The 27,728-nt window shown below is 44.5% G+C and overlaps 1 protein-coding gene and 1 long non-coding RNA gene across 2 annotated transcripts; one reads left to right on the top strand and one right to left on the bottom strand.

The window, feature by feature from the left end:
- Nucleotides 1-88: 88 nt before the first annotated feature.
- LOC113453913 (nicotinamide riboside kinase 2-like) lies at nucleotides 89-21,826 on the top strand. The gene is made up of 8 exons (XM_087922563.1): nucleotides 89-425; nucleotides 7,307-7,397; nucleotides 10,881-10,929; nucleotides 11,220-11,391; nucleotides 16,539-16,610; nucleotides 17,854-17,960; nucleotides 21,238-21,323; nucleotides 21,450-21,826. The coding sequence occupies exons 1-7, from the start codon at nucleotides 400-402 to the stop codon at nucleotides 21,321-21,323; spliced, it is 603 nt and encodes a 200-aa protein (XP_087778689.1). The 5' UTR covers nucleotides 89-399; the 3' UTR covers nucleotides 21,450-21,826.
- On the bottom strand, nucleotides 21,215-27,215 carry LOC148128362 (uncharacterized). The gene is made up of 2 exons (XR_015741256.1): nucleotides 26,976-27,215; nucleotides 21,215-21,452 (listed from the first exon to the last, which is right to left on the bottom strand). It is a non-coding gene; the product is annotated as an uncharacterized LOC148128362 (long non-coding RNA).
- Between the last annotated feature and the right edge of the window lie 513 nt (nucleotides 27,216-27,728).

Below are 27,728 nucleotides of genomic sequence, written 5' to 3'. Positions count from 1 at the left end.
AGGGCGGGGCAAAGGGGCAGGCCGGGGGGTGGGGGCTTTGGCCTTGTGTAAGGGTAGATAAGGGGCAGGCAGAGCCTCCTTCCTCCTCAGTGTGAGGAGAGAGAGTGCGGGAGGGGGTGAGAAAGGGAGAGAGAGAGAGAGAGAGAAAAAAGAGAGAAAGAGAAAAGACAAGAGAGAAAGAGAGAGGGAGAGAAAAGAGAAAGACAGATTTAAAAAAGAGAAGAGAGAAAGAAAAAGAAAAGAGAGAGATCAAAAGAGAGTAGGAAAAGACAGAGAGAAGAGAGACAAGACAGAGAGAAGAGAGGGAACGAGAAAGAGGGAGAAAAGAGAGAGAGAGAGAGAGAAAACTCTCCCATCCTTTCATCGAATTGTAATAAGCCGTCTTGCCCTCCGGAGAAGATGAAATACATAATAGGAATAGGAGGGTAAGTTTTTCTCCACCCTTCCCACTCCTCCCCTCCTCGTGTGAAACCGACAAAACCGCAAGAGAAATTCAGTTTTTTCTCGGTTTGTTTTTTTCCTTCCTTCCTTCCTTCCTTCCTTCCTTCCTTCCTTCCTTCCTTCCTTCCCTTCCCTTCTTCTTTCTTTCTTTCTTTCTTTCTTTCTTTCTTTCTTTCTTTCTTTCTTTCTTTCCATTCTCCACGCTTTGCGCCTCGATTCAATGTTTCATCTTCATCATTTCCTGGGTTTTTTTTTTCCTTTCCTTCTTTTTAACGCTTCGCGCTTCAGGTATTTGTTTCTTTATTTCATTGAATGCGATCGCTTAAAAAAAAAAGCAAAACACTTGATGTCGTGAGGACGATGAGAGACCCGCGCCGGGGGGCTTTGAAATGCCTTCAGTTTCCCCAAAGGTGGAATATTTTGGGGGCGAAGGCAAGAAGCGAAGGCGGCAAAATCCGGGCGTTGAAATCTCTCCAGATGTTGGCTGGTTGATTTATCCGTTCATTCGTTCGTTCGTTCATTCATTCCTTCGATTCCTCCAGCCGCCCATTTCAATGAATGAGGCCGAGCGATTCCGCGTTTGCTGCTGGAGAGGCTTGGGGAGGCTTGAAGGCTCGGAAGTGGCGGGGGTTCCGGTTCGGTGCTGGGGGGGGGAAATTTCCTCCCCCAAGACTTTTTAGGAGTTTTTCGGTTTCGGAGGAGGAAAAAGAAAATGGGAATTGCGAACGGGATTGGATGGAAAACCAAAGGGAAAAAAAAAAGAATCATCCCTAACTCTGCCAAGAAGCTACAAAAGATAAAATACAGAGTTGGAAGGGACCTTAGAGGTCATCTAGCCCAACCCGCCCGCCCCCGCCCCGAAATAAAATATGCTTTTTAAATAAAATAAAATAAAATTTGAAACCTCTCCTGAAGAGAGTTTCCTCTTTCCATCTCCGATGGGAACATATTTCAATCGAGGGATCTTAAGAGGTCTTCTAGTCCAACCCTCCTCCCCCCTCGCTCAAGCCACAGACATAGATATCCGTTCCTGGCCGTTTTTTAATACATGGATATATTGGGTTTCTTCCAAGACAAACGGATTATTACCTTTTCGGTCACTGATGGACAGGAGAGAAACCCATGGATAAGATTTATTGATTTATTAAATATATACGCCGCTCCCCCTCCCGCTGTCGGGCGACTCGGGGCGTTTTCGGATCCGATACAACAAATCAAATTAAGGCATAAATAAATATAATATTCACCAAGAAATAGCTCTTCCGGAGGCCGTTTTGCATTTGCACAGGGAAATTTTGGGGCCCTGGCTGGGCAAGTGTTTTTTTTTTTTTTTTGTAAAAAGCATCTGGGAGGAGGAAATCCGGAGAGGGTTTTGCAAAATAAACAGGGATTAAAAGTTTACCCTCTGCCGAAGCCTGCATTGACGGTTTAACTTTAGGTAAAAAAAAGGAGCAATTTTGTCATTCCTTGGCATTCCATCAGAATAACAGAGTTGGAAGGGACCTTGTAGGTCATCTAGTCCAGCCCCCCCCCAGCCCAAGCAGGAGACCCTAACTCCATTTCTGAGAGATGACAGTCCAGTCTCTAGTGAACAGATAATCAAGAGTTGGATCTTGTAGGCCATCTAGTCCACCCCCCCACCCCTACACCATTTCTGACAAGGGGGGGACTAGTTGTGTCTTGGGTCCTTGTCTCTCCAAATGGAAGGTTTCAAGAAGAGACGGTCTGCCATCGGTCAGAAACGGTGTAGGGTCTCCTGCTTGGGCGGGGGAGGGTGGATTGGACTAGATGACCTCCAAGGACCCTTCGGACTCTGTTAATCTGTTAAATCTGGAAAGAAAGTTCTCCAAGGGAGGCAGTGGTTAGATGGTTTTTCGGGGGATGGGTTGATGCCTTTTTCCACCCTAGTCTCCCTCCCTTTGTTGGAGAATTAGGGGGGGTCTCTAGGGGGGTGGGGGAAGAAAATTTTCTCTTAGCCGTTTCTTATTTCTACTGTAATTTTTTTTTAGAGGCCTAGATTGTAATATTGTTCTTTTGAAATGCAAGAATAGCCCTGAATTTTGTAAGGGAGATGGGAGGCGTAGCAATTTTATTTTATCCATTTATTGGATTCTTTTTGTTAGTTTTTATTGTTTTTTTTATTTTTATTTATTGTTTTAAATATGGTTTTACATTGTGTAAGCGGACTAGATGACCTTCAAGGTCCCTTCCAACTGTTATTCTGTTCCTATATTCTATTCTGTTCTAATTCCTATTCTATTCTATTTTATTCTAATTCCTATATTCTAGTTCAATTCCTATATTCTATTCATTCTAATTCCTATATTCTATTTTATTTTAATTCCTATATTCTATTTTAATTCTTATTCTATTCTACTTCCTATTTTATTCTAGTTCATTTTAATTCCTATATTCTATTCTATTTTAATTCCTATTCTAATTCCTATATTCTATTCTAATTCCTATTCTATTCTTCTAGTCTAGTTTATTTTAATTCCTCTTCTATTCTATTTCCTATTCTAAGTTATATAGATCAATTTCATAAATAAGAATAAAGAGAAATTGATGAGACGCCTCGCCCCCTCCCAAACGGCTGCAACAGCGTAGGAGGGCTCGTCCAGCCCCCCTACTCGCCCCCAGCCCCAAATCCAGTACGACCCCTTGCGCCCCCCCCCCTTCCACTCTGGTCTCTTTGCATTAAAAGGCGCCCGAAGGCATTAACGTGGCTCAGAGCCAACGAAGGAAACCCCTTGTCCAGATAGAAGAAGAGGGGGTGTCTCTGCGCCCCCGCCCCCCCGCCCCAGTTCTTCCCGCCTTCCTTTCCCGCGCCCGCCAAGCCCATTCAAAAAAAAAAAAAAACCGGGCGGGAAGGAAGGAGAAACAAACAGAACGTTTATAAACGGCAGGGCGGGAAAGTCCGTTCATTCATTTAATTTGTGCCTTCGGGCTTACGTCATGCCTTCATTGATTCCCCCGCGCCAATCCGATCGCGCCTCCGCCCGCCCGCCGGCCGACCAATCAACAACGCGCTTAGGAAAGGCGCGCACTTTTTTTTTTTTTTTGAATCGGCGCTCCTCCTTTCCCTCCCTTCTCTCTCTCCCCCGCCCGCCCCGTTTACTCTGGGTGGAATAATAGCCGCGGCAAAGGCAGTAGTAGGACTACGGTTCCCATCTTCCCCAGCCGAGAGCATCCCGACCATTGTGTGGGATCCAGATTTTTTTTGGGAGGGCGGGGGAACGCTCTGATAAACTTAGAAAGTTTCTTCTCTGTTGCTTGCTCAGAAGAGGGGTTGAAATCTGATTTAAAAAGAAAAAAAATGGAGATTCCCCATCTTTGGAACCCAAACGAATTGGTTTTTCTTAAAAAAAAAAAAAAGTTACCTGTGTCACAGAGCATAAAAGAGCTTATACAACTTTTATTCTTTAAAAAATCCTGAACATTTCAAGTAAAAGATCGCATTTTTTGACCTCAAATCAGTACCTTTCTGGTAACACCACTTCAGACATCAATAAATAAATTAACCATATTGTAATAATATGTAAAAAAAAAAGAAGTTAAGTTGTAAATATTTTTTTTTAAAGTCTTAAAAGGTTGAATAAACATTACATTTTGCCAGAAGAATAATTCAGGGTTCCAACTGGAGCCAGGATGGCAACAAGAATAAATACAAATGAGATCCAGAACAGCTGTGAGAAAAGAAGAAAATATTTATTCCTAAAAGCAAAATAACATAACATAATCTGAGTTGGAAGGGACCTTGTAGGTCATCTAGTCCAACCCCCTGCCCAAGCAGGAGACCAAAATAGTTTGGTTGGAGAGAAGTGAGGTACAGTGGCAAAACTTTTAGGGGGAACTTGTCATGTGCTGATTTTAGGATGACAAATTGAGGGGTGTGTTTGTGTGTGTGTATCTAGGAATGTTTATTCTTGTGAACATGCAGTTCCTCTGGGAGACCTATTTTAATTAACTCTGTCTTTGCAGACCTTATCCTTTGATATGTGGATTAGGTCCGGGTAACTGATCTCAGGTTCATTGATTCAAGTTTGCCAATTTGGTTAACTTGGAGACACTGATTTTCAGACCCTCCTCGATTCTGTTAATATTTCAAGGGGAAGATGAAAACCGTATAAAGACTAAAAATTGCATTTGGAGCTATAAAACCTCGCACAATATTAAATGTATTAATTTATTGAATGCATATGACCAATTCTTTTACAATGTATTGCAGTGCTAAGTATTTATTTACATAATGGGATTATTAATTTATTAGAAAAATACTATCTGTGTTTCCCCAGAAAACAAGACCCAGTCTCATAAGTTTTCTTTGCCAACAAAAAAGGCACCAGGTCTTATTTTCGGGGATGTGGGTGGTGTCTTCCACTGACTTATATTGCGGCGGTGGCACTGACAGCCCCACCTAGCAGGAGCCTGCTGCCAACCCACTTCTGCAGCTGCTTGTCACCATTTATGGGTGTCAACCCTAGCCGCCGTTTTTCCACCAGAGGCCTTCTGGAAAGGCCTCTGCTGCCAAGAAAGAAGGTCCGGATTGACACGTACGTCGCCCCTGGCCGCCATTTTGCTTCCAGAGGCCTTCCGGAAAGGCCTCTGCTGTCGAGAAACAAGGTCCAGATTGATGCGTATGTTGCCCCTAGCTGCCGTTTTGCTGCCAGAGGCCTTCTGGAAAGGCCTCTGCAGTTGATAACAGAACTCCAGATTGATCCGGAGTTGATTTCTCGGCTACAGAGGCCTTTCCTGAAGGCATCTGACGGTGAAATGGAGGTCAGGCGCAATGCATGCGGGGGGCAGCAAGTGGCCGTAAATAAGTGGGCTGGCAAGACAAGGCAGATGTCGAGGTGTGCGAGGCCTGGTAAGTAGGGCAGCTCCACACACACACACACACACACACACACACACCCTTCTCCACCATAGCTTCTTTTTTACCCGTGCACCCAGGAGTGGCCGGTATCTTAACTAGGGTTTATTTTGGGGTGGGTGGGGAGGTTAGGGCTTATATTAGGCACACATGGAAAAATCAAGCTGGGGCTTACTTTCAGGGTAGGTCATATTTTTGGGGAAACACAGTATTTATTAAGTCTGAAGCAGTGTGACCAGATTCTTATTGATTACTGATGCCTGTAGATGATAGCTATTTCTCAAGCTACAACCATAATGGGGGAGTCTGCCCATTTATGGCGGTAAGTTGGAATGGTTGTAAAACAGATCGGTCAGGTATCCGACCCAATTTTACGATGTTCTACGCAGCGGTGGTTAAGCAAATGGGGCAGCCATTAAGTGCGAGCCGATACTTCACCATGGATGCAGTTTTGCTGGAATCCTCCTAGAATCTTTGGCGAAACCATCGTAAAATGAAGTCACATGACTAGGGGGATGCTGCAAGTGTACGACAAGGCAGCTGTGTTGCCGAGAGCCCAAAGGGTGGTCATGTGACTATGGGGAGGGGTCCCCGAGTAATAGAAATTTGCATCTGGGTCCCACGTCTCCTGTTTGAAGAGCTTGTAACTTCAAACCTTTGTTAAGTGACTGGTTGTACGTCCAGAAATCCCTGTAACACAGTTCCTCTAGAGCAGGGGTGGCGTACTAGGACCCCTTTATGACTTCTGGACTTCAACTCCCAGAATTCCTCAGCCAGCATGGTTTGGAATTCCTGAGCGTGGCTGTCAATTTTTGTTCAAACTTTGTTCTTTTCTTTTTCAATGGATTTCATCACTTGGAAAACTGACATTGTCTGGCTCAGGAATTCTGGGAGTTGAAGTCCATTAAGGTGTTGAAGGCCATTCAGGTGTTGGTCCATTCAAATGTTGAAGTCCATTGAGATGTTGAAGGCCATTCAGGTGTTGAAGGCCATTCAGATATTGGTCCATTCAAATATCCATTGGGATGTTGAAGGCCATTCAGGTCTTGGAGGCCATTCAGATATTGGTCCATTCAAATGTCCATTGAGATGTTGAAGGCCATTCAGGTGTTGAAGGCCATAAAGATATTGGTCCATTCAAATGTCCATTGAGATGTTGAAGGCCATTCAGGTGTTGAAGGCCATAAAGATATTGGTCCATTCAAATGTCCATTGAGATGTTGAAGTCCATTCAGGTGCTGAAGGCCATTCCGATACTGGTCCATTCAAATGTCCATTGAGATGTTGAAGGCCATTCAGGTCTTGGAGGCCATTCTGATATTGGTCCATTCAAATGTCCATTGAGATGTTGAAGGCCATTCAGGTGTTGAAGGCCATAAAGATATTGGTCCATTCAAATGTCCATTGGGATGTTGAAGGCCATTCAGGTGTTGAAGGCCATAAAGATATTGGTCCATTCAAATGTCCATTGAGATGTTGAAGGCCATTCAGGTCTTGGAGGCCATTCAGATATTGGTCCATTCAAATGTCCATTGAGATGTTGAAGGCCATTCAGGTCTTGGAGGCCATTCAGATATTGGTCCATTCAAATGTCCATTGAGATGTTGAAGGCCATTCAGGTGTTGAAGGCCATTCAGATATTGGTCCATTCAAATATCCATTGAGATGTTGAAGTCCATTGAGATGTTGAAGTCTGTTGAGTCCGCTAAAATGTTGAGGTAGAGAAACATTGCTTGAGGGCCCTGTCCTTCTGAAGTGGGTCCCCTTTCAGGCCAGAGACTTGTGGGGCAGGCAGAGAGAGAGAGCGAGAGAGAAAAGAAGGAAGCCTGGGTGTGGATGCCCGGGGACACTTGGGGTAGGGGCTTTGATTCCTGGGAGTCAGGAGAACCTCCAGCTTCTTCTCCGAGAAGGCCACCTTGGCTCTCCTCTCACCACTCGGTTTCCTCCTGAGTTGCTCATCCTAACTTTGTCTTCACTCCACCTTCCCTCTAGTGTGACCAATGGGGGCAAGACCACTTTGACCAATAGACTTATCCAAGCCCTCCCCAACTGTTGCGTTGTCCACCAGGATGACTTCTTCAAGGTAGGTTGAACTTTCTGCCTCGGGGTTGATCTTCTAGCGGGGTGGACTGAATGGAGAAAGCTAAGGCCAGCTGCCCCCCCAGGGTGAGTCCCCCAGGGTGAGTCTCCTCCTTCCACCTTAGGTGATTGGCAGAGGCGGGTTTTTGGGGAGAGGTCGCGATTGGAGCCAAGCACAGAAAACAGACTTATTTAACTCTGGGTGGGTGGGCCCAAGGTGACAGCTCCCCCCTCCCCATTTGGGATCCATGGCTAATGAGATTAGAGACAAGAGGACCTTGGCCCAATCGGACTTGTCTTCTCACTAAGGAAACATAAATACCTCTCTAGTCTCTATTTGGCATACATCATTTTTTCAACCTTGGCTACTTTTAAGATATGTGGACTGCAACTCCCAGAATTCCCCAGCCGGCCATGTTGGGAATTGAAGCCCATACATACACCTGAAAGTGGCCAAAATGGAACAATACTAATATAAAAATAACTTCCCTTCTATCCACAGGCCATTAGAAATATGTCGGTGATTTTATTTGGAATACACACAAACACACACATAAAAATAAAGAAAATATATTGACTGGCAAATATATGGACTTAGCCTCTCCCCCTCTTAAGGATTTCCTGCACTGAAGGGCCATAATAACAATAAATAACAGAGTTGGAAAGGACCTTAGAGGTCAACTAGTCCAACCCACCTCCCCAAGCAGGAGATCCTATAACATTTTGGACCAATCTCTTCTATAAAAACCTCTAGGGTTTCAAAACCGAATGGTCTGCCTCCCCCCCTTTAAAAATCAAATCAAATCAATCCCCATGTGAATATATTGGCTCTTGGGAGAATTGAGTGTAGCATGCTCCTGTCCATCAATATATATGTTTGCAAATTATTAAAGCTGTGCATAGCTGAAAGATATGTATCCCAACCCTTATTTTGTGCGTTGGTGTGCATGTTTGGGGCAAAGGGTTGCAAATTCTAATTATTTTCCCTCTGAGTCCTTTTATTTCTCAATCATCCCTTTCCGGTGCTGTTAACATGCTTGAAATTTGTCCTCCCTTAATTTAATATTTTCCAGCCGTCCGGTCCAAGGAATCAATCGGGAGCTCACTTAACATAGCTCGGATAAGGGTAGATAAGGGCGCCTATTTTTGCCTCTCACAGCTCTCTCACTTCAAAAATAGGACCCCATGTGACGCTGCCCAAAGAAGGAAACGCAAGATGATCTTATCATGGCAGAATAGCAGTGTTGGAAGGGGCCTTGGAGGTCTTCTAGTCCAGCCCCTCTGCTCGGGCAGGAAACCCTATACCATTCCAGACAAATGGCTGTCCAGTCTCTTCTTAAAACCTTCCAGTGTTGTTTAGCTGGGCCAAATAACAGTTTGCCAAAGTTTATCCTGGCCAAATACAACAGGGATTAGATCCGCTGTTTCCCCACGTTGGCACCTTTAAGACCTGGGGCACTTCAACTCCCAGAATTCCCCAGCCAGCTACCGGGGGGTGGGGTGTTGAGGGCAATTGAAGAGTGAACACCTTTTCTTTCTTCCCCTCCCCCACTTCCCCCCCTCCACTTTCCCCTTCTCTGATTTTTTTCCTATTTCTTTGTTTGCTACGTTATAAAACTAAGGAAAAGATTACAGTCATAACTCCTGATCATTGTAAAGTGGATCACTTTTGTGACCCTTTGTTGGCAGTCATTGTTAAGCGAACCCCACAGCTGATTTTGTTCAAAACCTGAAAATGGAGGCCAATTTTATTTATTTATTTTTATTCGGGGGCAAAACCGTCGTAAAGTACACGGTCCCCTGATGTCGGGACACTGCAAAGGGTTTTCGACCATTCGGCCGAGCGTATGAAGGGCGGCCATCGGACTGTGGGGGCAGGAGGTGACATCCCAAATCCCCCCCCTCCCCACGTAGGTCCTTCATAACTTCAATGAGTCACTAAGCGGATCCGTCGTAAGTCGAGAACTTCCTATAATGATCGGATTCTGAACGATTGGAGCTATGGCCCCCGTTCCTTCCCACAATAAAACATTTAGGTTGCATCCAAAATTCATAATCACTTTGGTGACTGAATTTAAGGCCCAAGGATTTTTTTAAAAAAATTGCAAATTCTCGGACACTTAATCTCAGAGTAAAGCACCCTTTGCAAACCAGAGTTTAGCCTCTCAGTCCAAACGCCATGTTATGTTATTTGCATTTTACATTCTGATAAACTTAATACAATAACAAAAACACCAAATCTCTCTCTCTCTCTTTCTCTCATCTCTCTTTTTCTCCCTCCCCCTCCCTCTCATCTTTTTCTCTTAGTCCGTCCCTCTCTCTCTTTCTCTCTCCCCTTTCGTCTCTCTCTCTTTCTCCCTCTCTCCTCTTTCATCTCCCTCTTTCTCCCTCCTCTCGTCTCTTCTCTCTCTCTCTGTAGCCTTCGTTGAAACAAGCCATTCCCCCACCTGAATTTTGTTCTCTAACATCTTATATTTGAAGGTACTTGCTGGTGGGTGCTGCATTTCCAACGTATTTCCCCCCACCCACCCAAATTCCAGCATTTTCCTGTCACTAAAGTGGAACACATCATAGACGCTATGCGATCTGTACAGTGGTAGATGTAGACTACCACTACGTCTACCAATGTAGACTAATTAATTAATTAAGGCTAACAAAGGAGAATATTTGCAGCTCTGGGTTGAAAAAGTGGGGTCTTTGGGACTCTCTGAGCTGGGTGCTTTTTTCTTACAGACGTTTCAGGACCCAACTAGGTAACAACATCAGTGCTTTGGTAATGAAACGTCAAAGACTTAAGACTGTTCCAAGCTCAAGAGAAGAAGAAAAAGGAAGTCAGAAACTTCCAGCTATTAGTTCAACTCCTCATTTTCCTCCTCCTCCTCCTGCCCTCCTCCACCTGTCCTCCTCCTCCTCCTTCTCTTCCACCCGTCTCCTCTCCTCCTCCTCCTCTCCAAACCCCACTTCCTTCTGTCACTGATGGTGTTCCTTAGTTGGGTCACGAAAACGTCCGCAAGAAAACCACCAAGCTCAGAGACCCCACAAATTAAAACAGCCCTGTTCTATGGAAGCAACACCCCTTACTCCGCGTTAGTTGTTCTTTCCGGTTCCCAGGCCTCCATGCACATCATAACGTTAATTCCCCTCCGATCCTTTCGGATCGCCCTTGAGGCCCAAGATTACAACCCAACCGAAAACATCTTACTCACATGAACAACCAATGCAGACATCCCGGGCCGCCTTTAAAATGGGGGAAAATATTTTTAATATTAAAAGGATTAATATTTTTAAGGCTCTTGGGATGCGGGGTGGGTGGATCGGTGTGCACCACCGCAGTTTTGCTAAGACGGCACTTGCCTTTGGGTGTGTGTGTGTGTGTGTGTGTGTGTGTGTGCGTGTGCTTTACAAGTTGTGTCCAGGCTGTGATCGGATCTTAAGTAACAGATCAGCCTGTGTTTGCAGCATTGTTTTATTGATCAATATGTTTCAGCCACAAGATCAAATACAAGTCGGGGAAGACGGCTTTAAGCAATGGGATGGTAAGAACGGTGTTCGCTATAGGATGCAGTAATGTATATTTTCCTAAGTATATATATACATTTTTTTTATCCCTATTCTATCATTATTAAACAAAAAAACAAAAAAAACCCTTAACAGTAAAACTTAAATAACTTTACAATAAATTCACTTCTTTTAATTTATCTATTTTCACACCGAGTTTTATGGTGGGTTTTTTTTTTTTCCTTTCCTTTTATTTTTTTTAAAAATTTCGTTTTTAAAACGGGCGTTTGCAATGATGTGTTGATATGAAGCTGTTTCTTCCGACTAGTTTTGGCTTCTCTGGATATGGAGGCGATGGTGAACACCGTGAACGCCTGGAGGGAAAACCCCGTCAAGTTTGCCCGATCGCATGGGGTGAGCGTCTCACGCCGATCAAAGATGCCCGACGCGGATGACATCCACGTATTGGTGGTGGAAGGATTTCTGCTTTATAACTACAGGTAGAGAGTTATTCCTCCCCTTTGCTCTGGCTCTTTTCAAACACTGCATATTTTATTTATCTTTTAATGAGTTCTCGGGCAATTGTTAACGTGATCCTGCACGATAGCCTTCATATAAGTTATTATTGCTCTCCAATGGCCCTGTTTTTGCAAAACGGTTACGGTTCAAGGAGAGTAGCTCAAATTTTCTCCTCCTTCCCCTTCCCATCCTTCTCTTTCTCTTCCTCTACCTTCTCCTCTTCCTTCTCTTTCTCCTTCTTCTCCTTCATCCTTCCAACCTCCTCCTCCTCCTCCTCCTCCTGTTCTTGTTGTTCTCCTTTCCTCCTCCTTTTTCTCCTCCTCCTCCTCCTCCTCCTTCACCCTTCCAACCTTCTTCTTATTCTCCTCCTCCTTCTCCCTTCCATCCTCCTCCTCTTCCTGTTCTTGTTCTTCTCTTCCTTTTCCCTGAGTGGATTTTAGTTTAGTCAGTGAGTCAAAGAAATAAATGGACCTTTTCTGAAGAATTTTCATTATGAAGTGATTCAACAAGTTAATTGAACAAACGAATGAACGAATGAATAAAATGAATGAAAGAAAGAACACGAATGAACGAATGAAGGAAGAAAGGAATGCATGCATGAATACATGAATACATGAATGCTGAAACTGTATAGGTAGTCCTTGACTTATGACCACAACTGAACCCAGGATTTATGTTGCTAAGTGAGAAACTTGTTAAGTGGGTTTTGACCCGTAACTCTGGCAAGCAACTGTGTTAAATTAGTCACACGGTTGTTATTGAGAGTTTGTGCAGCGTGAATTCAGTGCCAGAAAAATAAACACAGATGGCTGATGCTTCATTTAACATCTTTATAAACATAAGTAGATTTTACGAACCAGTTGTAGATTTCTCCAACAGGGAGCAAACTCAAACGGAAACATGTAGCAAGTTCAGAGCAGAGCTCCGGTCTTCAGCAAGCAAGCAAGCTAGTTTCATCTTCAATAGACGGACTCAGAGCTCAACATAGCTGCAGAGTTGCAGACCTTAATATAGATCCACATCTTGGCTGCTTCTAGTTTCAGATTCTAGTCTATGCTGGTTCTAGTTTCAGTTTCCAAACAGTCCTCATTGGCTGACTTAGCTGCTATGCCTATTCATTGGCTGACCTTGTTACCCAGCTCTATGCCAGTTCATGAATATACTGACAGTTGTTAAGTGAATCTGGCTTCCCCATTGACTTGACTTGTCAAAAGGTCACAAAAGTTGGTCAGGGACCCTGGGGCACTTTGGCTGTCATAAATAGGAATCAATTGTTGAGCATCCGAATGCAAATCATGTGACCTTGGTGGATGCTGCAACGGTTATAAGTGTGAAAATGAGTCACTTTCCCTCCCAGTATTATTGTGACTTCAAATGGCCACTAAGGAAACTGTTGTAAGTCAAGGACTACCTGCACAAAGTATCACAAAGGAAAATACCCATCTTTTTAAAGTCACTTAATAGTCAAAGGCTCACTTCCTTACCAACAATTTGTTCTTGTGTTTCCAATTCCGGGAAGCACTGTTGCATTATTTACCTTTAAAAATTTTGTATTTCTGGGCATGGCTTCCTTCCCAAGTCTCTGAAAAATGTGTACATTTTATTTTGTAACGAATCATTTGTGCAGGAGGCTGTTTCCCATGTAATTCAGAGGGAAAAAAAAAGAGAGACCCTTTTAAATTGTACTATAGGAAGCCCCCGTTCCCTCTGGATTAAAATATTTTGTATTCTTAATATTAAGAGAGGCAGGATAGAATATTTCGTCAAAGGAGAAATAGAGAAAACATGTTCTTAAAGGCAGAAAGCAGCCCCAGTCTTCCTTAACAGCCTCCAGCGGATGCCTGAAGTCTTTAGAGAGGGAGATTTTGTATCCATTCATTAAGACTGGGCCAATCTATTTATAAACAAAACACCAGGACAGACGGACAGGACAGGGCCTTTAGGACATAATTGGACTTCCCCACCGCCATTGAAATAGCAAAAGACACAAGGCTCACTGCATTGCACAACCAACCTGGAGCATCTCAAAACCCTATAAAAATCCACCCATTCCTAAACCAAAGAGCTCAGCCACCCCAGAAAGATTGCCTCTGTTACTGAACTTTCTGGCAACCAAATAAACCAGCCAGTCTCCATTTTATTTCCATCATCTCTCTTCTGGGTTGGAACCAGGCCGGATTTTTCTTCCCACAGTACCTTAACACTGCAAATATAGAAACAATCATCCAGCTCATGTCAGGGACCGCAATTAATTTGAGCGACTATAATCTCTGCTGGGTGACCGTGCCAATTCATGTCCAGCTCTAATGCAATGCAAGAGACACTTTTATCTTGCAGCTTGTTGGTTATTTGGCTCTTCCCCAAAACCGACGGATCATAGCAATAGCTCAGGGTCCTAGCATCCATGCCCTTCAATTGAGCTGTGATTCCTTTACTGCATCTAAGCGGTTAAATCGTGGCAACCGGACCAAAATGTGTTAATCTGAGACTCACCCAAGCCACTTCTTCACTCAAAATAAAAAAAAAAATAGAGTGGTGCTGGGAGTATACCAGTTCTTGCCATACCAACTTCAGGAATGAAACTTCTCAGATTAATACATTTTCAGTTGCCACAATTTAACTTTTGGCCAGGACGATTGAGTTTTCATTGACGTATTGCAATCCATTTTGGGGAGAAACCCCTGAAGTTGGTATATAAAACAACCACAATTGTTTTATATTAGATGAATATATGACTGTGTGGGAGGAATAAGAAGGAATGTAATGTTTTAATGAATTGTTCACTAGGATGAGAAGGGGAGGAGAGGAAGAAGAAGAGGAGGAGGAGGAGAGAGAAGAAGGAATATAATGTTTTAATGAATTGTTCATTAGGATGAGAAGGAGACGAAGAAGAGGAGGAGAGGAAGAAGAAGAAATATAATGTTTTAAGGAATTGTTCACTAGGATGAGAAGGGGAAGAGGAGGAGAAGAGGAGGAGGAGAAATAAAAAGGAATATAATGCTTTAATAAATTGTTCATTAGGATGAGAAGGGGAAGAGGAGGAAGAGGGGAAAGGGGTGGAGGTGGAGAAGAAGAGGAAGAGGAAGAAGGAGAAGAACATTCCCTGGACTCTCGGCCTATTTAATTTTTTATTTTGACAGATGAAGTTGCTTGGATGAGTCTCAAGTAAACAAAATTTGATCCGGTTATCACGATTTAACCTTTTAAATGCAGCAAAGGAGTCCCTGTGCTCGATTTAAGAACACGGACGTTAGGATTTTTTTCGTGTTTTGTTCTAATCCCTCAGCACAAAATCCAGACGATTTTTCCCCCTCCGGGCTGGTTTTATAGAAAGGTATAACAATTGGCCTCTAGACTGCTTGCTTGCCTCTAGACTGCTTGCTTGCCTCGAGCCCGCTGGGGGACCGTTGGCAATTATCTTGAGACTTGGCAGAAGGGGAAGAAAAAGGCTAGCTGCCTGCCATCCTTGAGTTACAACCGTAATGGAGCCTTGCCTAAGCCGTAGTGGTCATAAAACAAGTGGGACGTGTAACCGATCGCATTTTATCCCCATTTTTGCAACTGTGGTCAACACCGCAAGTCGTAACGGCGAAGCCCTTATTCCCCACGGTCATGGGTTTGCCAAAGCTAGAAATAAATACGGTTTGGGGCAAAACTGTCATAAAACAGGGTCAGGTTTCACCCCCCCCCCCCAAATAACCACAAATACAACTGCGTTGCCAAATGCCTCCAGTGTGGTGGGTGATGGGTGACCACATGGAACTTGTGATCCGGATCGTGATTCCCATTTTTCGGATAGTTCATAATCCTGAATGGACACTAAGCCGAGGACTATTTCTTCATGGAAGTACCCTCAAAGGAAGTCAGACATGGAAGCCCTACTCTACTTAGAAGCTTCGAGGCTGCCACAGTTAGTGCCTGGGATTTTGGGAGGGAGGATTTCTTAGTGAGTAGAAGAGTAGACTCAATGTCATGTCCCCTGTTTGGAGACTGATTCTGAAGGAGAGGAGGAACAGCCGACGGAGTGGGAGTGTGTGGCTCCGGAGGTTGTGGAGGAGGCTGAGGAAGGGCTGGGAAGTCAGAGGAAGACCCAGGCCCATCCCCTCACCATCCTAGGGCACGCAGGGAGGAGAGGCTAAGGGAGAGATGTGAATGCTGCGGTCTACGGGGAAGGAAAGGGCCTTGATCCTCTTCATGGGCTGCAGCTGTGAGAACTTATTAACAGGACGGACATGCGTATGGGCCAGTGCTGGAAAGAAAGCGTGGAAATATCTCTAGTCTGTCGTTCTTCTCTGAGTTTGGTGTCTTTCACAGTGTGTGTTCTGATATCTGTGGATGTCTTCAAGCCCTCATCTTGCCTGGTTCCCTTAACTGCTTCAGCGTGGTTTGTGTTGTTTTTACTCTTTATAATTTATAGGCATTTTTAGTTTAAACGGCAGTTCCTCCTTTTCGTAACTGCTTGTGGGGGAGTTTTTTTGTCTCCAGTCAAGGATATTTGGAGCTTTGAAGCAAAGTGAAGGAATAAAAGGGGCTTCACCTGTTTTTCTGACTGTGTTTATTTTGTATCCCACCCTGTGTCATCACACTCAACAACATTCTTTCTTAAAAGTCAAGGACAAGTTACCCTGCACCTGTGCAGGAGATGGATCTTTGGATTTCTGTTGGGGAAGGGAAAACTCGAAACTCAGATTCATGTTTCCCCAGATGTGCCAATATGAGTTCTCTAATAAATTCTTACTTGGATGGACTTTGTGTCAACTCGTAAAGCATTCCTATGCTTGTTTTTGAGTTGCCATAAGCAGGAGTGGGGGGCTTTTGAAGCTTGGCTCGAGGCTCATGATTCTATTAGGGCAATCGCCGGAACCCTAATGCTTTGTTTCTGAGTGCTGAATGGAAATGAGGAGTTTCATTGGAACGCTGACGTACTGGTTGTTTGAATAGCACCGCTGGAAAGATGGGGGCTTATGGGTTCCTCAGGATTGGGCAACCATCTGTCTGAGATCCTGTGAAGGTTCCTACCTTGGGCAACAGGATGGACTAGAGGACCTCTAAGGTCCATTCCAACTCTAGGATTCTGTGATTCTCTGCCAAATGTTGAAAGGCTCCGGTCCTGTTTTCTTTCCCGCAGGCCTCTGGTGGACCTGTTTGATAAGCGCTACTACTTGGCTGTCCCTTATGATGAGTGCAAACGGAGGAGGAGGTAAGGACCATTTTGCCATCCGAAGGAGGGAGGGCTGAAAGATTTCCCCCTCTCACCCCTGTTCCTTGGCGGTCACGGAAGTTGTAGAACGAGGAGGCTTTTATATGGAGGTGACATTCCCCAACACCTCTCGGGGAAACAGATTAATTGATGATGACGATAGCAATAGCACTTTGCAGTGCTTTGCAGTGCCGCTTTTACAATCCTCTCTAAGTGGTTTACAGAGCCAGCCTATGCCCCCCCCACCCAACAATCTGGGTCCTCTTTTTACTGGCCTCAGAAGGAAGGACGGAATACTGAGTCAACCTTGAGCTAGTCAGGATCGAACTCCTGGCTGTGGGCAGAATTAGTCTGCAGTATTTGCATTCTAACCACCGTGCTGCCACCACAGCCCTTCTTTCCTTCCTTCCTTCCTTCCTTCCTTCCTTCCTTCCTTCCTTCCTTCCTTCCTTCCTCCCTTCCCTTCCCTTCCCTTTCTTTCCTTCCTTCCTTCCTTCCTTCCTTCCTTCCTTCCTTCCTTTCTTCCTTCCTTCCTTCCTTCCTTCCTTCCTTCCTTCCTTCCTTCCTTCCTTCCTTCCTTCCTTCCTTCCTTCCTTCCTCCCTTCCCTTTCTTTTCCTTCCTTCCTTCCTTCCTTCCTTCCTTCCCTTCCTTCCTTCCTTCCTTCCCACTTAGCACATAGACTTACATGCCGCTTCACAGTGCTTTGCAGCCCTCTCTAAGCAGTATACAGAGTCAGCTTCTTGCCCCTCCCCTCAATGTGGGTCCTCGTTTTACCCACCTCGGAAGGATGAGTCAACTTTGAACCAGTTATGATTGGACTGTTGGTAGTGAGCAGAATTAGCCTGCAATGCTCCATTCTAACCACTGTGTCACCATGGCCCTTCCCTCCTATTGCTTGTTTTGATTGGAGTGATTTGTTGATTATTTTCTGGTGTACAGCTGAACAGCTCAGCTTCTCTTCTCTCCTCTCCTTCCTCTCCACTCCTCTTCATTTCCCTCCCCTCTTCTCCTCTCCTCTCGCTTTCACATCCATCCCTTTTTCCTTCCCCTCCCCTTCCTTCCTTTCCTCTCCTCTCACTTTCACACCCATCCCCTTTCTTTCCTTCCTTCCTTCCTTCCTTCCTTCCTTCCTTCCTTCCTTCCTTCCTTCCTTCCTTCCTTCCTTCCTTCCTTCCTTCCTTCCTCCCTCCCTCCCTCCCTCCCCTCCCCTCCCCTCCCCTCCCCTCTTTTTTTCCTCTTCAGTACGCGTAAATACACTGTTCCTGATCCTCCTGGTCTATTTGATGGTCACGTCTGGCCAATGTATCTTAAGCACCGGAAGGAAATGGAGGCCAGTGAAGTCAACGTTGGTAAGAAACCCTTGGCATAACTTGATTGTAATTAAGAAGGGTTGGGTCGAATAAATGTGAATGAGTGGAGCGCCATGGGGCTGAACAATGTCTTAGTGAGCCATTTTGGCTAAAAAGAAACAACCTTCTGACTTCTCCACAGAGATGAGAACAGTCATGTCACAGCCAGGAAAACACTCTTCTAATTTATTTATCTATTTATTCCATTTCTATAGCTGCCCCTCTCAATCGATCTCCAGAACTTAAAATTACATTTAATGTACATTTAACTAAGCTTTCATCAGCCTCTGCTGACATTGTCAGAGTATTAAGCTACCATGACAGAGATCTCTGCCTTTATATATCATTAATCCATTTAGCCCTTGCACGCATGATAGGCCCTTCCAACCGCCTCCCATCTGTAATTAGCTCTGTTGTTTTTGCTTTGGTCATGTTGGTTGAAGGAGGCTTTATCTGTTATTGTTGCTTTCTCCCGTGTCCAACCCAGTCTGGACTGCTTATCTCTAGGAAGTGATGTTAGTCTGCCAGCTATTGCAATTTGTTGCTTGGCTTGTGACCTTGTGGTTGGTCCCGCTCGTTCTTCATTATTCCTGTCTACTATAACTTGAGGCAGCTCTGCCAAGCTCCTCTGTATACACACACACACGCACGCACGCGCACACACACACACATGTAGGGCCACAATTGGAACCAGAATTTCTGTGGCTCAGCAAGGCCCTTGTGAAGTGAGTTATCCTCCACCCAATTTAACAACCTCTTTTGTCATGGCTGCTAAGTGAATCACTGCGCTTGTTGTGAATCGCTTGGTCATTAAGTGAAACCCGACGCTGCAGCCCTCATAAATGCATGCCAAACACCTCAGTTTTGTCTGAGTGACCATGGAGACGGTGTGGTGGTTGTGGTTTTTTTTCCAGTGCTACTGAAACATCAAACCATTGCTAAATGAATAAGCTGAGGACTATGACTTACAAGCTGTACAGTATAAACGATGGGGGTCTATGGAGATTCTGCGTCATCCAAGTCACGGATGTCCCAAAGAGACATTTTTTTTTTTCAAAAAGGAACTGGACTTTCTGGTTTTTCATTTGAAGATGTTTCGCTTCTCGTCCAAGGAGCTTCTTCAGCTCTAGCTGGATGGTGGGGAAGGGAAGGATTTATACTCCTTGCAGACAGCTGGTCATTTGCATCCTTTTTAGAGAGTCATTGAGGCCACTTGGTGGTTTATCTGTGACCTCTGGCTCACCTTGGAACTGCTGAATGGACTGTATTGTAGACCAGAGATAGACGATGTGGTCAGCAGTTCCAAGAAGGCCCCACATGCCATTTGCACCACTCAGGTGACCCTGAGGACACAGATGAACCACCAAGTGGCCTCAATGACTCTAAAAAAGGATGCAAATGACCAGCTTTGTCTGCAAGGAGCATAAATCCTTCCATTCCCCACCATCCAGCTAGAGCTGAAGAAGCTTCTCGGATGAGAAGCGAAACATCTTCAAAAGAAAAACCAGAAAGTCCAGTTGCCTCTTGAAAAAGCACCTAGGGGACTCGAATGAGGTCCTTAATACAGGCCTTGGTTACATAGCCAAGTTCATCTCTGGTAAGAGAGGTAATCAATAAATTTGAAAAATAATTTAGAAGGTTTTTAGAAAGTCTTAGAAAGACTAGCAGGGTTGGGACCATTCTAATCTCCAAGGAGAGGATATTTCACAGACGAGGGGCCACTGCAAAGAAGGCCTGCCTTCTAATTCCCACAAGCTGATGCTCTTGGACGCGATCTGCAGTATAACCGAACTTCTAGATCGAATTGAATGGGCAGAGACTCTTCCTGTTTCTAAGATCTCAAATCACAATGTTAATCCGACTTATTCTAAAGGAACATTTCCCCCCCCAAGACACAACAGGGCTTTCTGGTTTCTCTTTGAAGACATTTCGCTTCTCTTCCGAGATGTTTCTTCACCTCTGACTGGCTGGCGGGGAAGGGAAGGATTGATACTCCTTGCAGACAGCTGGAAGGATCTTCAGCCAACATAACATATGTGCACACTTCAAACCCAAGAATACACAAAGGCAGAAGTTTGTCCACCCCAAGGATAAAATACCCCGACACAAACTGAGGAATGTGGTATATGAAGCACAATACAGGGAGCCCTGGGCAGATCTGTGCATTAGGGAAACAAAACAGCTACTTCACAAGCACATGGCACAACCTAGGAGAACAAACCCATCAGGTCTAGATTCAGCAATCCATCTGCATTTTAAAAGACAAAGACCACTCTTTTGAAGACAACCAAGTCCACATTTTGGACAGAGAGGACCCCTGGCTTGAAAGAGAAGTCAAAGAGGCCATCTGTCCAAATTAACAGCCCTCTCTCAACTGAGGGAAGAGGAATACAACATTATCTATCTCCAGTCTACAACAGAGTCCTTTCAGCAGTTCCCAGAAGGCTCTACCCCCATTAGCACCACTCAGATGACTTTGAAGACACAGATAAACCTCCAGGTGGCCTCAATGACCCTCTAAAAGGATGCAAATGACCAGCTGTCTGGAAGGAGTATAAATCCCTTCCCTTCTCCACCATCCAGTCAGAGCTGAAGAAGCTTCTCAGAGGAGAAGCGAAATGAAAAGAAAGTCCAGTTACCACTTGAAGAAAAAGTACCTTTGGGACAACCCTGACAAGGATAACTGAGAATCTCCACAGACCTTTATTCTGAAGGACCTCTCTGTCAGGATTCCAGCAATTGCCCTAATTAAAATCATGATTCTTGAGCCAAACTTCAAAAAACTTCATTAGAGGATTCATTAGAGTCCACATACTGGCACTGCCCTGTATGAAGCTAACTCTAGCCTACGTCATTTACAGTCCCCTGTGACCCTGTTTCCCCCCCTCCCTCCTGGGTGTGTCATAAGTCAGATTCTCCAATTGAACACCTTCACAGGCTGGGTGTCATCAATCACGTTCTCCAATAAGATATATATTTACGGGCAAAAGCTCTGGTAGTTTAGTTACAATCTTTTAAAGAGAAGATTTGGAGTGTATTTTTGCTTTCAAACTGCCGCACTGCTCTTCCAGATTTCCTTCCTCCCTTTTTTATGGCAACTATTAAAACAGGAATGTTTTATCAGTTGACCCTCTCATTGACACTTTTCCTGAAATTTCACTGGAAGCGTGGCATTATGTCTTGACTAATTCCTGGGCTAAATTTCTCTGTGCCTGCTCAGATTTCACGCACGGCATAATGACAGGCAACTTTGGTAATTACCCATTCTTGTTTTTAGTTTATTTGGACGGGCTGAAGTCCCGGGATGATCTCTATCTGCAGGTCTTTGAAGATATTCAGAACACGCTCTTGAACTCTTCATAGGTGAATACATTTCTGAAGGATTCGGGGGGGGGGGAGGGAGGGAGGGAGGAAATTCTACCTCTTTGCAATAAAACGTTTAGCTATTTCCATGGTTTCGATGTTAACGTCTTGCTCTTTGTGTTTCAGGATCTGTGGGAAACAGAAAGACCTCTGTACAGATTTGATGTAAATATATATTCTGTATATATACTTAGTAGAAGCATGGAGGATTGAGTTTTGAAACCCCGGCTGGACATTGTCCTTTAGGAAACAACTTTTTGTATATAATTGAACGCTAAGATGACTTATTTACCATACAGCCATGGGGAGGTTTTTTTAAAAAAAATTTAAATCTTATTTTATGCTCCACCCACATTATGTTTTTCTACTGCATTTTTATTCCTGGATGAAGTTTGTAAAAATACTGCTGCTTATGTCCTTTACCGGTAATAGCTTCTGTAACTACTTGTGTAATAAATACCCACAATGTATATTCAATAAAGATTGAGATATTTCGTATCGTACTTGGGATCCGTCAAAGCTTCTTTGCATCTGGAGTATTCTGGAGTATATCACAATTTTCCTCTCTCAAATCCTGACACCCTTCCTCAGGGCTCACCTACCCACTCCAAAGGCAACGTGAAGTCTGTTTTAGGCACTCCAGAATTAAGCAGTCCTCCCAACAGAGTTTGATGGATGGACATGATGAAAGAGGCTGAATGATTCAGCCCCGGTGTTGGAATGTGATTGTAGTGTGCGTTTCATTCTAGTTGGTGTTCCAGGATGACCAGAGGTCTCTGACCGTGGACACTTTAAGACTTGTGGACTTCCAATCCCAGAATTCCTCAAGCCAGCATGAAGTCCTGGGAATTGAAGTCCACAAGTCTTAAAGCGGCCACAGTCACAGACAGACAGACATAGAGAGAGAGATATGATTGAGATAGATAGATGTACCTATATATGTAAAGATAGATATATAGTTATATAGATAGATAGATATAGATATAGACATATAGATATAGACAGATATACATATAGATACAGATAAATATAGATATACCTAGAGATAGATACACACACACACACACATATATATTTGTAGATTTTCACGGGTACAGGTATGCAGGTCTTGGTGTGTTTGGGTCTTTTCCTGTGTAAGATTTAATATATGTTTTCTTAAGTTTTCACGGGTGCTTACATGTATGGTATTCAGCTTTGTTCGGGTATTTTCCCATGTCATTATAGTTGTGCTTTTAAAGTTGTAGCAACGTTTCGGCAGAATATCATCTGCCATCATCAGGCTTCTGTATTGTGTTCGTCTGACGAAGCCGAAAGCACCAGCCTGAGGATGGCGAGTGGGACCTTGCCGAAACGTCGCCAAGATATTCTTAATCTTACATGGGAAAAGACCCGAACACACCCAGACCTACATACCTGTATGGATATATATATATATATATATATATATATATATATATATATATATATATATATATATGTATGTATGTATGTATGTATGTATGTATGTATGTATGTATGTATATATATATATATATATATATGTTTTCGTAGATTTTCATGGGTACAGGTATGTAGGTCTGGGTGTTTTCGGGTCTTTTCCCGTGTAAGATTAGGAGTATCTTTCAGTATCCTTCCTTTGCCTCGCCCACCAAGCCATGCCCACAGAACCAGTAGTAAAAATTTTTTATTCCCACCACTGATAAACACACACATACACAAATTGTCTAAGCTGCTCAGAGTCACTTTATCGACGAGAGGAGCGGCCTGTAAGGTCAACAAATTTAATAAATAGGTAAATAACCTGCAAAGCACGTATGGCTTGTAAGGGGGACAAGGCTGAGAGAGGATTTGCCCTGCTCTTCACAGAAGGTCAGTCTCAAACCCAGGCTTGCAATCTGTCAGCTGAGCTATTTTGGGACCTCAGTGCTCTCTCTTTCCAGAGAGTCCTAGACTGGCATTCAGAAATAGCCCGACTGACTGGTAGCAGGTGCAGAGAACCTCTGAGAGAGGCCACCTGTCAGTCACCTGTAAGACAGGTACATCTCAGGCAGGGCCTCCGTTCTCCCGGCTCTGCTCTCCACCTGTTTGGAAGAGCAACTGATACTGTCAGGTGAGGCTCAGCTTGTCTCACTAAGAATGCTGCCCTTTGGTGCCTGGCGCTCGGGGTTCAAAGCAGCCAAGCCATTTGCCTGGCAGGCTTTTGGGTGGCTCAGGGAGCAGAGGCGGCATGAGGAAGGACACAGGGACCTGCAGGGGTCGTGCTCCTCGGAAAGGCCGCAGCCACAATTCCTTGAGCAACTGGTTTGTTAAGATGGCCCCCGGTCGAAACAGGTGCTCAGCTGGGAGATCTGAATATGGCTGTAATCAAGAGGTAGTCTGACTTGGAGAGATCTAATGGCTGCCCAGCCATTGTTTCAACATGTGGCATATAGAAGGGAAGGGAAGGGAATATATAGGAAAAGAAGAGAAGATAGAGTAGAGGAGAATAGAATAGAATAGAATCGGATAGGATAGAATAGAATAGAATAGAATAGAATAGAATAGAATAGAATAGAATGTAGACTAGAATTGGAAATATGGGAATGGAATGGAATAGAATAAATAGAATTGGAATGAACTGGAATGGAAGACAATGGACAGAACAGAACAGAGACAATAGCATAGAATAGAATAAATAGGTTAGGATAGAATAGAATAGAATAGAACAGAACAGAACAGAAATTTGTTGATAGTTGCGAAATCATGTCCACCTTATTGCAACCCATGGACACCGTTCCTCCAGGCCTTCCTGTCTTGTACCATCCCCTCAAGTCCATTTAAGTTCATGGCTACTGCTTCAGGGACTCCATCCAGCCACCTCCTTTTCTGCTGTCCCCTTCTTTTGTCCTCAACAGTTCCTCTTCTCCAGTGAGGAACGGTCGCAGGAATTGGGTATGTCCAGTTTAGTGAAAAGAAGGACTCGGGGATGACAGAATAGCACTCTTTCAATATCTGAGGGGCTGCCACAAAGAAGAGAGAGTCAAGCTATTCTCCAAAGCACCAGAAGCCTCCATGGTCAGATTGAGGTTCAGCAGCTCCGCAAAGCAAACTGGGTTTTCTCGGTAGCCAGTTATCAAATTAACCACAAGTCAATCTTCTGTGTGAAGACAGACCTTCTGGGGAAAATGTACTTCCTGTCCTGAACACCATTTTTTTAAACCTAAGTCACCTTTAGATGCTCCCAGATGTGATGGAGACAAAGTCACTCGGGTGGCAGTGACTTCGATGGGGTGTAGATAGAAGCTTAGGGTTGACTTTGACTTGATATCCCCCAATTGTCTACCTGCCAAGATTGAACTGCTTTGCCTTTTTCCAACTTTAATGCTTTTCAACTTGCCCATGAACTGGAAAGAGGGAAGGGAGAAACAGAATGCTGAGAATGTGTGTGTGGACTGTGAGAGCCTTGGCAACAGAGGTAGTATTCAGCTGGTTCGGACCGGTTCTCACGGACTGGTAGCAAAAACTTTGACTGGTTCGGAGAACCGGCAAATTCTACCTCTGGCTGGGCCCACCCACCTGTCCCTGCTCTTACCTCTCCTATATTCTATCATTTATTAGCTCAGCTGATTCGCATGGAGAGTGGATTGCCACGCCTCAACTGAGCTAAAAAGCAGCACAACTGACCCGCGTTGATGAAGAGGGCAGTGTTTGAAGTGAGCTCTCCAAACCAGTAGGACATTTTTTTGAAACCCACCACTGCTTGGCAACCACCAAGGTCTCCACTGCAGGTGCTAGAGAGAGAGAGAGAGAGAGAGAGAGAGAGAGAGAGAGACGGGCTGTTCCCATAACAAAAGGATGTCTCCTAATTGGACAATGTGATCACCCAGGGTTGGGGAGAAAGGGAAGTTATTGTTTAACTAAGCAAGCCTTTGGCCAGGAAAACCAGAGTTGGTTTTGATTCTTCAGTACCAAAATGGTGTATCCAACAAAGTTTTTGTCAGGGCTCCAACAATACACCCCCATTCAAATAATAAGTCTCTAGTTGCATCTCTCAGAGTAAAAAAAAATGATTAGGAGTGACCATGTTGGCGTTACCTGGATGTAGCTGACACTAAACACATCATTCATTTTACCCCCTGGGTGTATCATGAATCATATTCTCCAATGGGACACATCCATAGCCCAGAGTCATCAATCCGGCTCTCCAGTGATAATCTTGTGCGCCAACAACTTCGGCTGCCTAGCAATTATCTGAAGCATTTGAGGAATGCACTGCTTTCCACCAATCCCTTTCTGCTGACAGCTAAAAAGACCAAAGGAGTATCTTTTTTTAATTGACAGTTTTACTTTTGGGAATTCGAAGCTCCCGAGAGTGTTTCCTTATTTTGCATTCACTAGTTGGACAGTTGACACTTTCATTCTATCTGCTCTTTGCCAAAATAATTTCGTGATACAGTCCGAGAGTCAGTTCTGCCCTCCTTCCTGGGGTCTCACAACTTTCCTCCTGTAAGAAGGAGGCCGCTCACCCCACCCACCCACCCAATGAATTTCCTTAAAGGAACCTTTCTATTAAACATGCAAGTTTGGCAGGAGAAAGCAATCAAAATCACCCAGGAAGAGTCTTGGCGGAAATTTGTTTCTGGTCAACTATGTTACAACGATCTCAGGCTAAGAGGCGGCTTAAAGCAAAGGCCCCCAGCCCCTGGGCCACGGCCCCTTGGGACGCGCACGAAGTTGCATTTGCATGTGAAACCATTTGATCTTCTTTCCTCCCCTGATGCCACCATTGCCACTGGTCCACAGAGCTGGGAAGGTTGGGGACTGCTGGCTTACAGGATTTGGGGAAGGTGAGATCTTTGCCCCTTCCTGGTGTGCATCAACTCCAAACCTGGGCTTCTCTTAATCCCTCCCTCCAGCCTAGATGGAGATTCCACCAGAACCACAGAGTTTGAAGGGACCTTTGAAGTCCAACGTTCTGCTCAAGCAGGAGACCCTACTCCTCCTCCTTCTCCTCCTCCTCCTCCACCTCCTCCTCCTCCTCCTCCACCTCCTCCTCCTCCTCCTCCTCTTCTTCCTCAAAATAACCGAGTTGGGATGGATCTTGGAGATCTTGTAGTGCAACTTCCTCCTCAAGCAGGACCCTTATATCCCTCCTCCTCAAAATAACAGGGTTGGAACAGACCTTGGAGGTCTTTTACTCCTCCTCCTCTTCCTCCTCCTCCTCCTCCTCCTCCTCCTCCTCCTCCTCCTCCTCCTCCTCCTCCTCCTCCTCCTCTCTGAATAAGAGTTGGAGTTCTTTTTGTAAAGTTTTTTTTTTAAAAAAACCATACATCAATATCATTTTGTGGACAGTGTGAGTGTCAATCATTTTCATACAAAAGCAATGATAATACAATGAGCATTACTAAATTAATCCGACTTATGCAATCGAATGTTGTTATATACATAACTACATCAACACATAATCCTTCATCTTTCAGGTATAAATATTTGCTACATCCTTCTAATAGTAACAGCATTATTTTTGAGCAGGCCTAATAACAACCTTTTTCAAACTCTGATCCTGACCTCTAATATTCACTTTAAATCTTTTAAGTAAAGGTATGTATAACAATATCCCCCCCCCGCCATTCTAATTTTTTTTGTCTCTGAATAACAGAGTTGGAAGGGTACCTTGGAGGTCTTCTAGTCCACCCCACCCCTGCTCAAGCAGGAGATCCTATGCCATTTCACCACAAAGTTGCCGTCGTGCTACTCCTTGCTCAGGGTGGATCCCTCCAATCCCAAAACACTCAAATGGTGCAATTCCCCGGAAAGAAGGAATGCTGTGTGTGTGTGTGTGTGTGTGTGTTCTTCACACTTTTCTTGCTGTCTGAGCAGCTGCTGTGAAGGTAGCGGTGACTCTCGTACAGTATCACAAGAAGCTGACTCACATCCGTACGAAGGACTTGGCAATTTGATCCCTGTCCCCTTCCTGGAGAGCTGCTGACCTTTCTACTTATGGACCTGAAGTGAAGCTGGCACTGTCACCAGAAACATGGAGGAATGTGGACAGGCGCCTGGTCATTCCAGGTCATTGGAGAAGGGGGCTTGCTTCTGCCTCTCTCTTCATTTAGGGAGATAGACAAGACCCCCCTTCTTCCCCTACTACTCAAATCGCCATTTTCCTAGATCTTTCTGGATCTTTCCCAGCATTATTGATCCAGTGAGGAGCCTGCAATGGCAGACCTGGAATTTTACTATGACTAAGCCCGTTGCAATGGTGATCAGCTTAGTTACTTGCTGGCTGAACATCAACCGCGGCAGCCTCGTAAAAATGCTGCTACGGCTTCCGACGGAATCGTGAAAGGAGGAATCGTGATGGGATCTGTTCCTGAGGCCAGCTCTGTGGATTTGCTCAAGATCCCCACTCAGCAGGGAGGCGGT

The sequence above is a fragment of the Pseudonaja textilis genome, chromosome 1 (genome assembly GCF_049901715.1).
Source record: "Pseudonaja textilis isolate UNSWEBS1 chromosome 1, rPseTex1.2, whole genome shotgun sequence".
Taxonomy (NCBI): domain Eukaryota; kingdom Metazoa; phylum Chordata; class Lepidosauria; order Squamata; family Elapidae; genus Pseudonaja; species Pseudonaja textilis.
The sequence above is the reverse complement of the archived record's forward strand: the minus strand, read 5'-3'. Positions and strand labels throughout refer to the sequence as shown.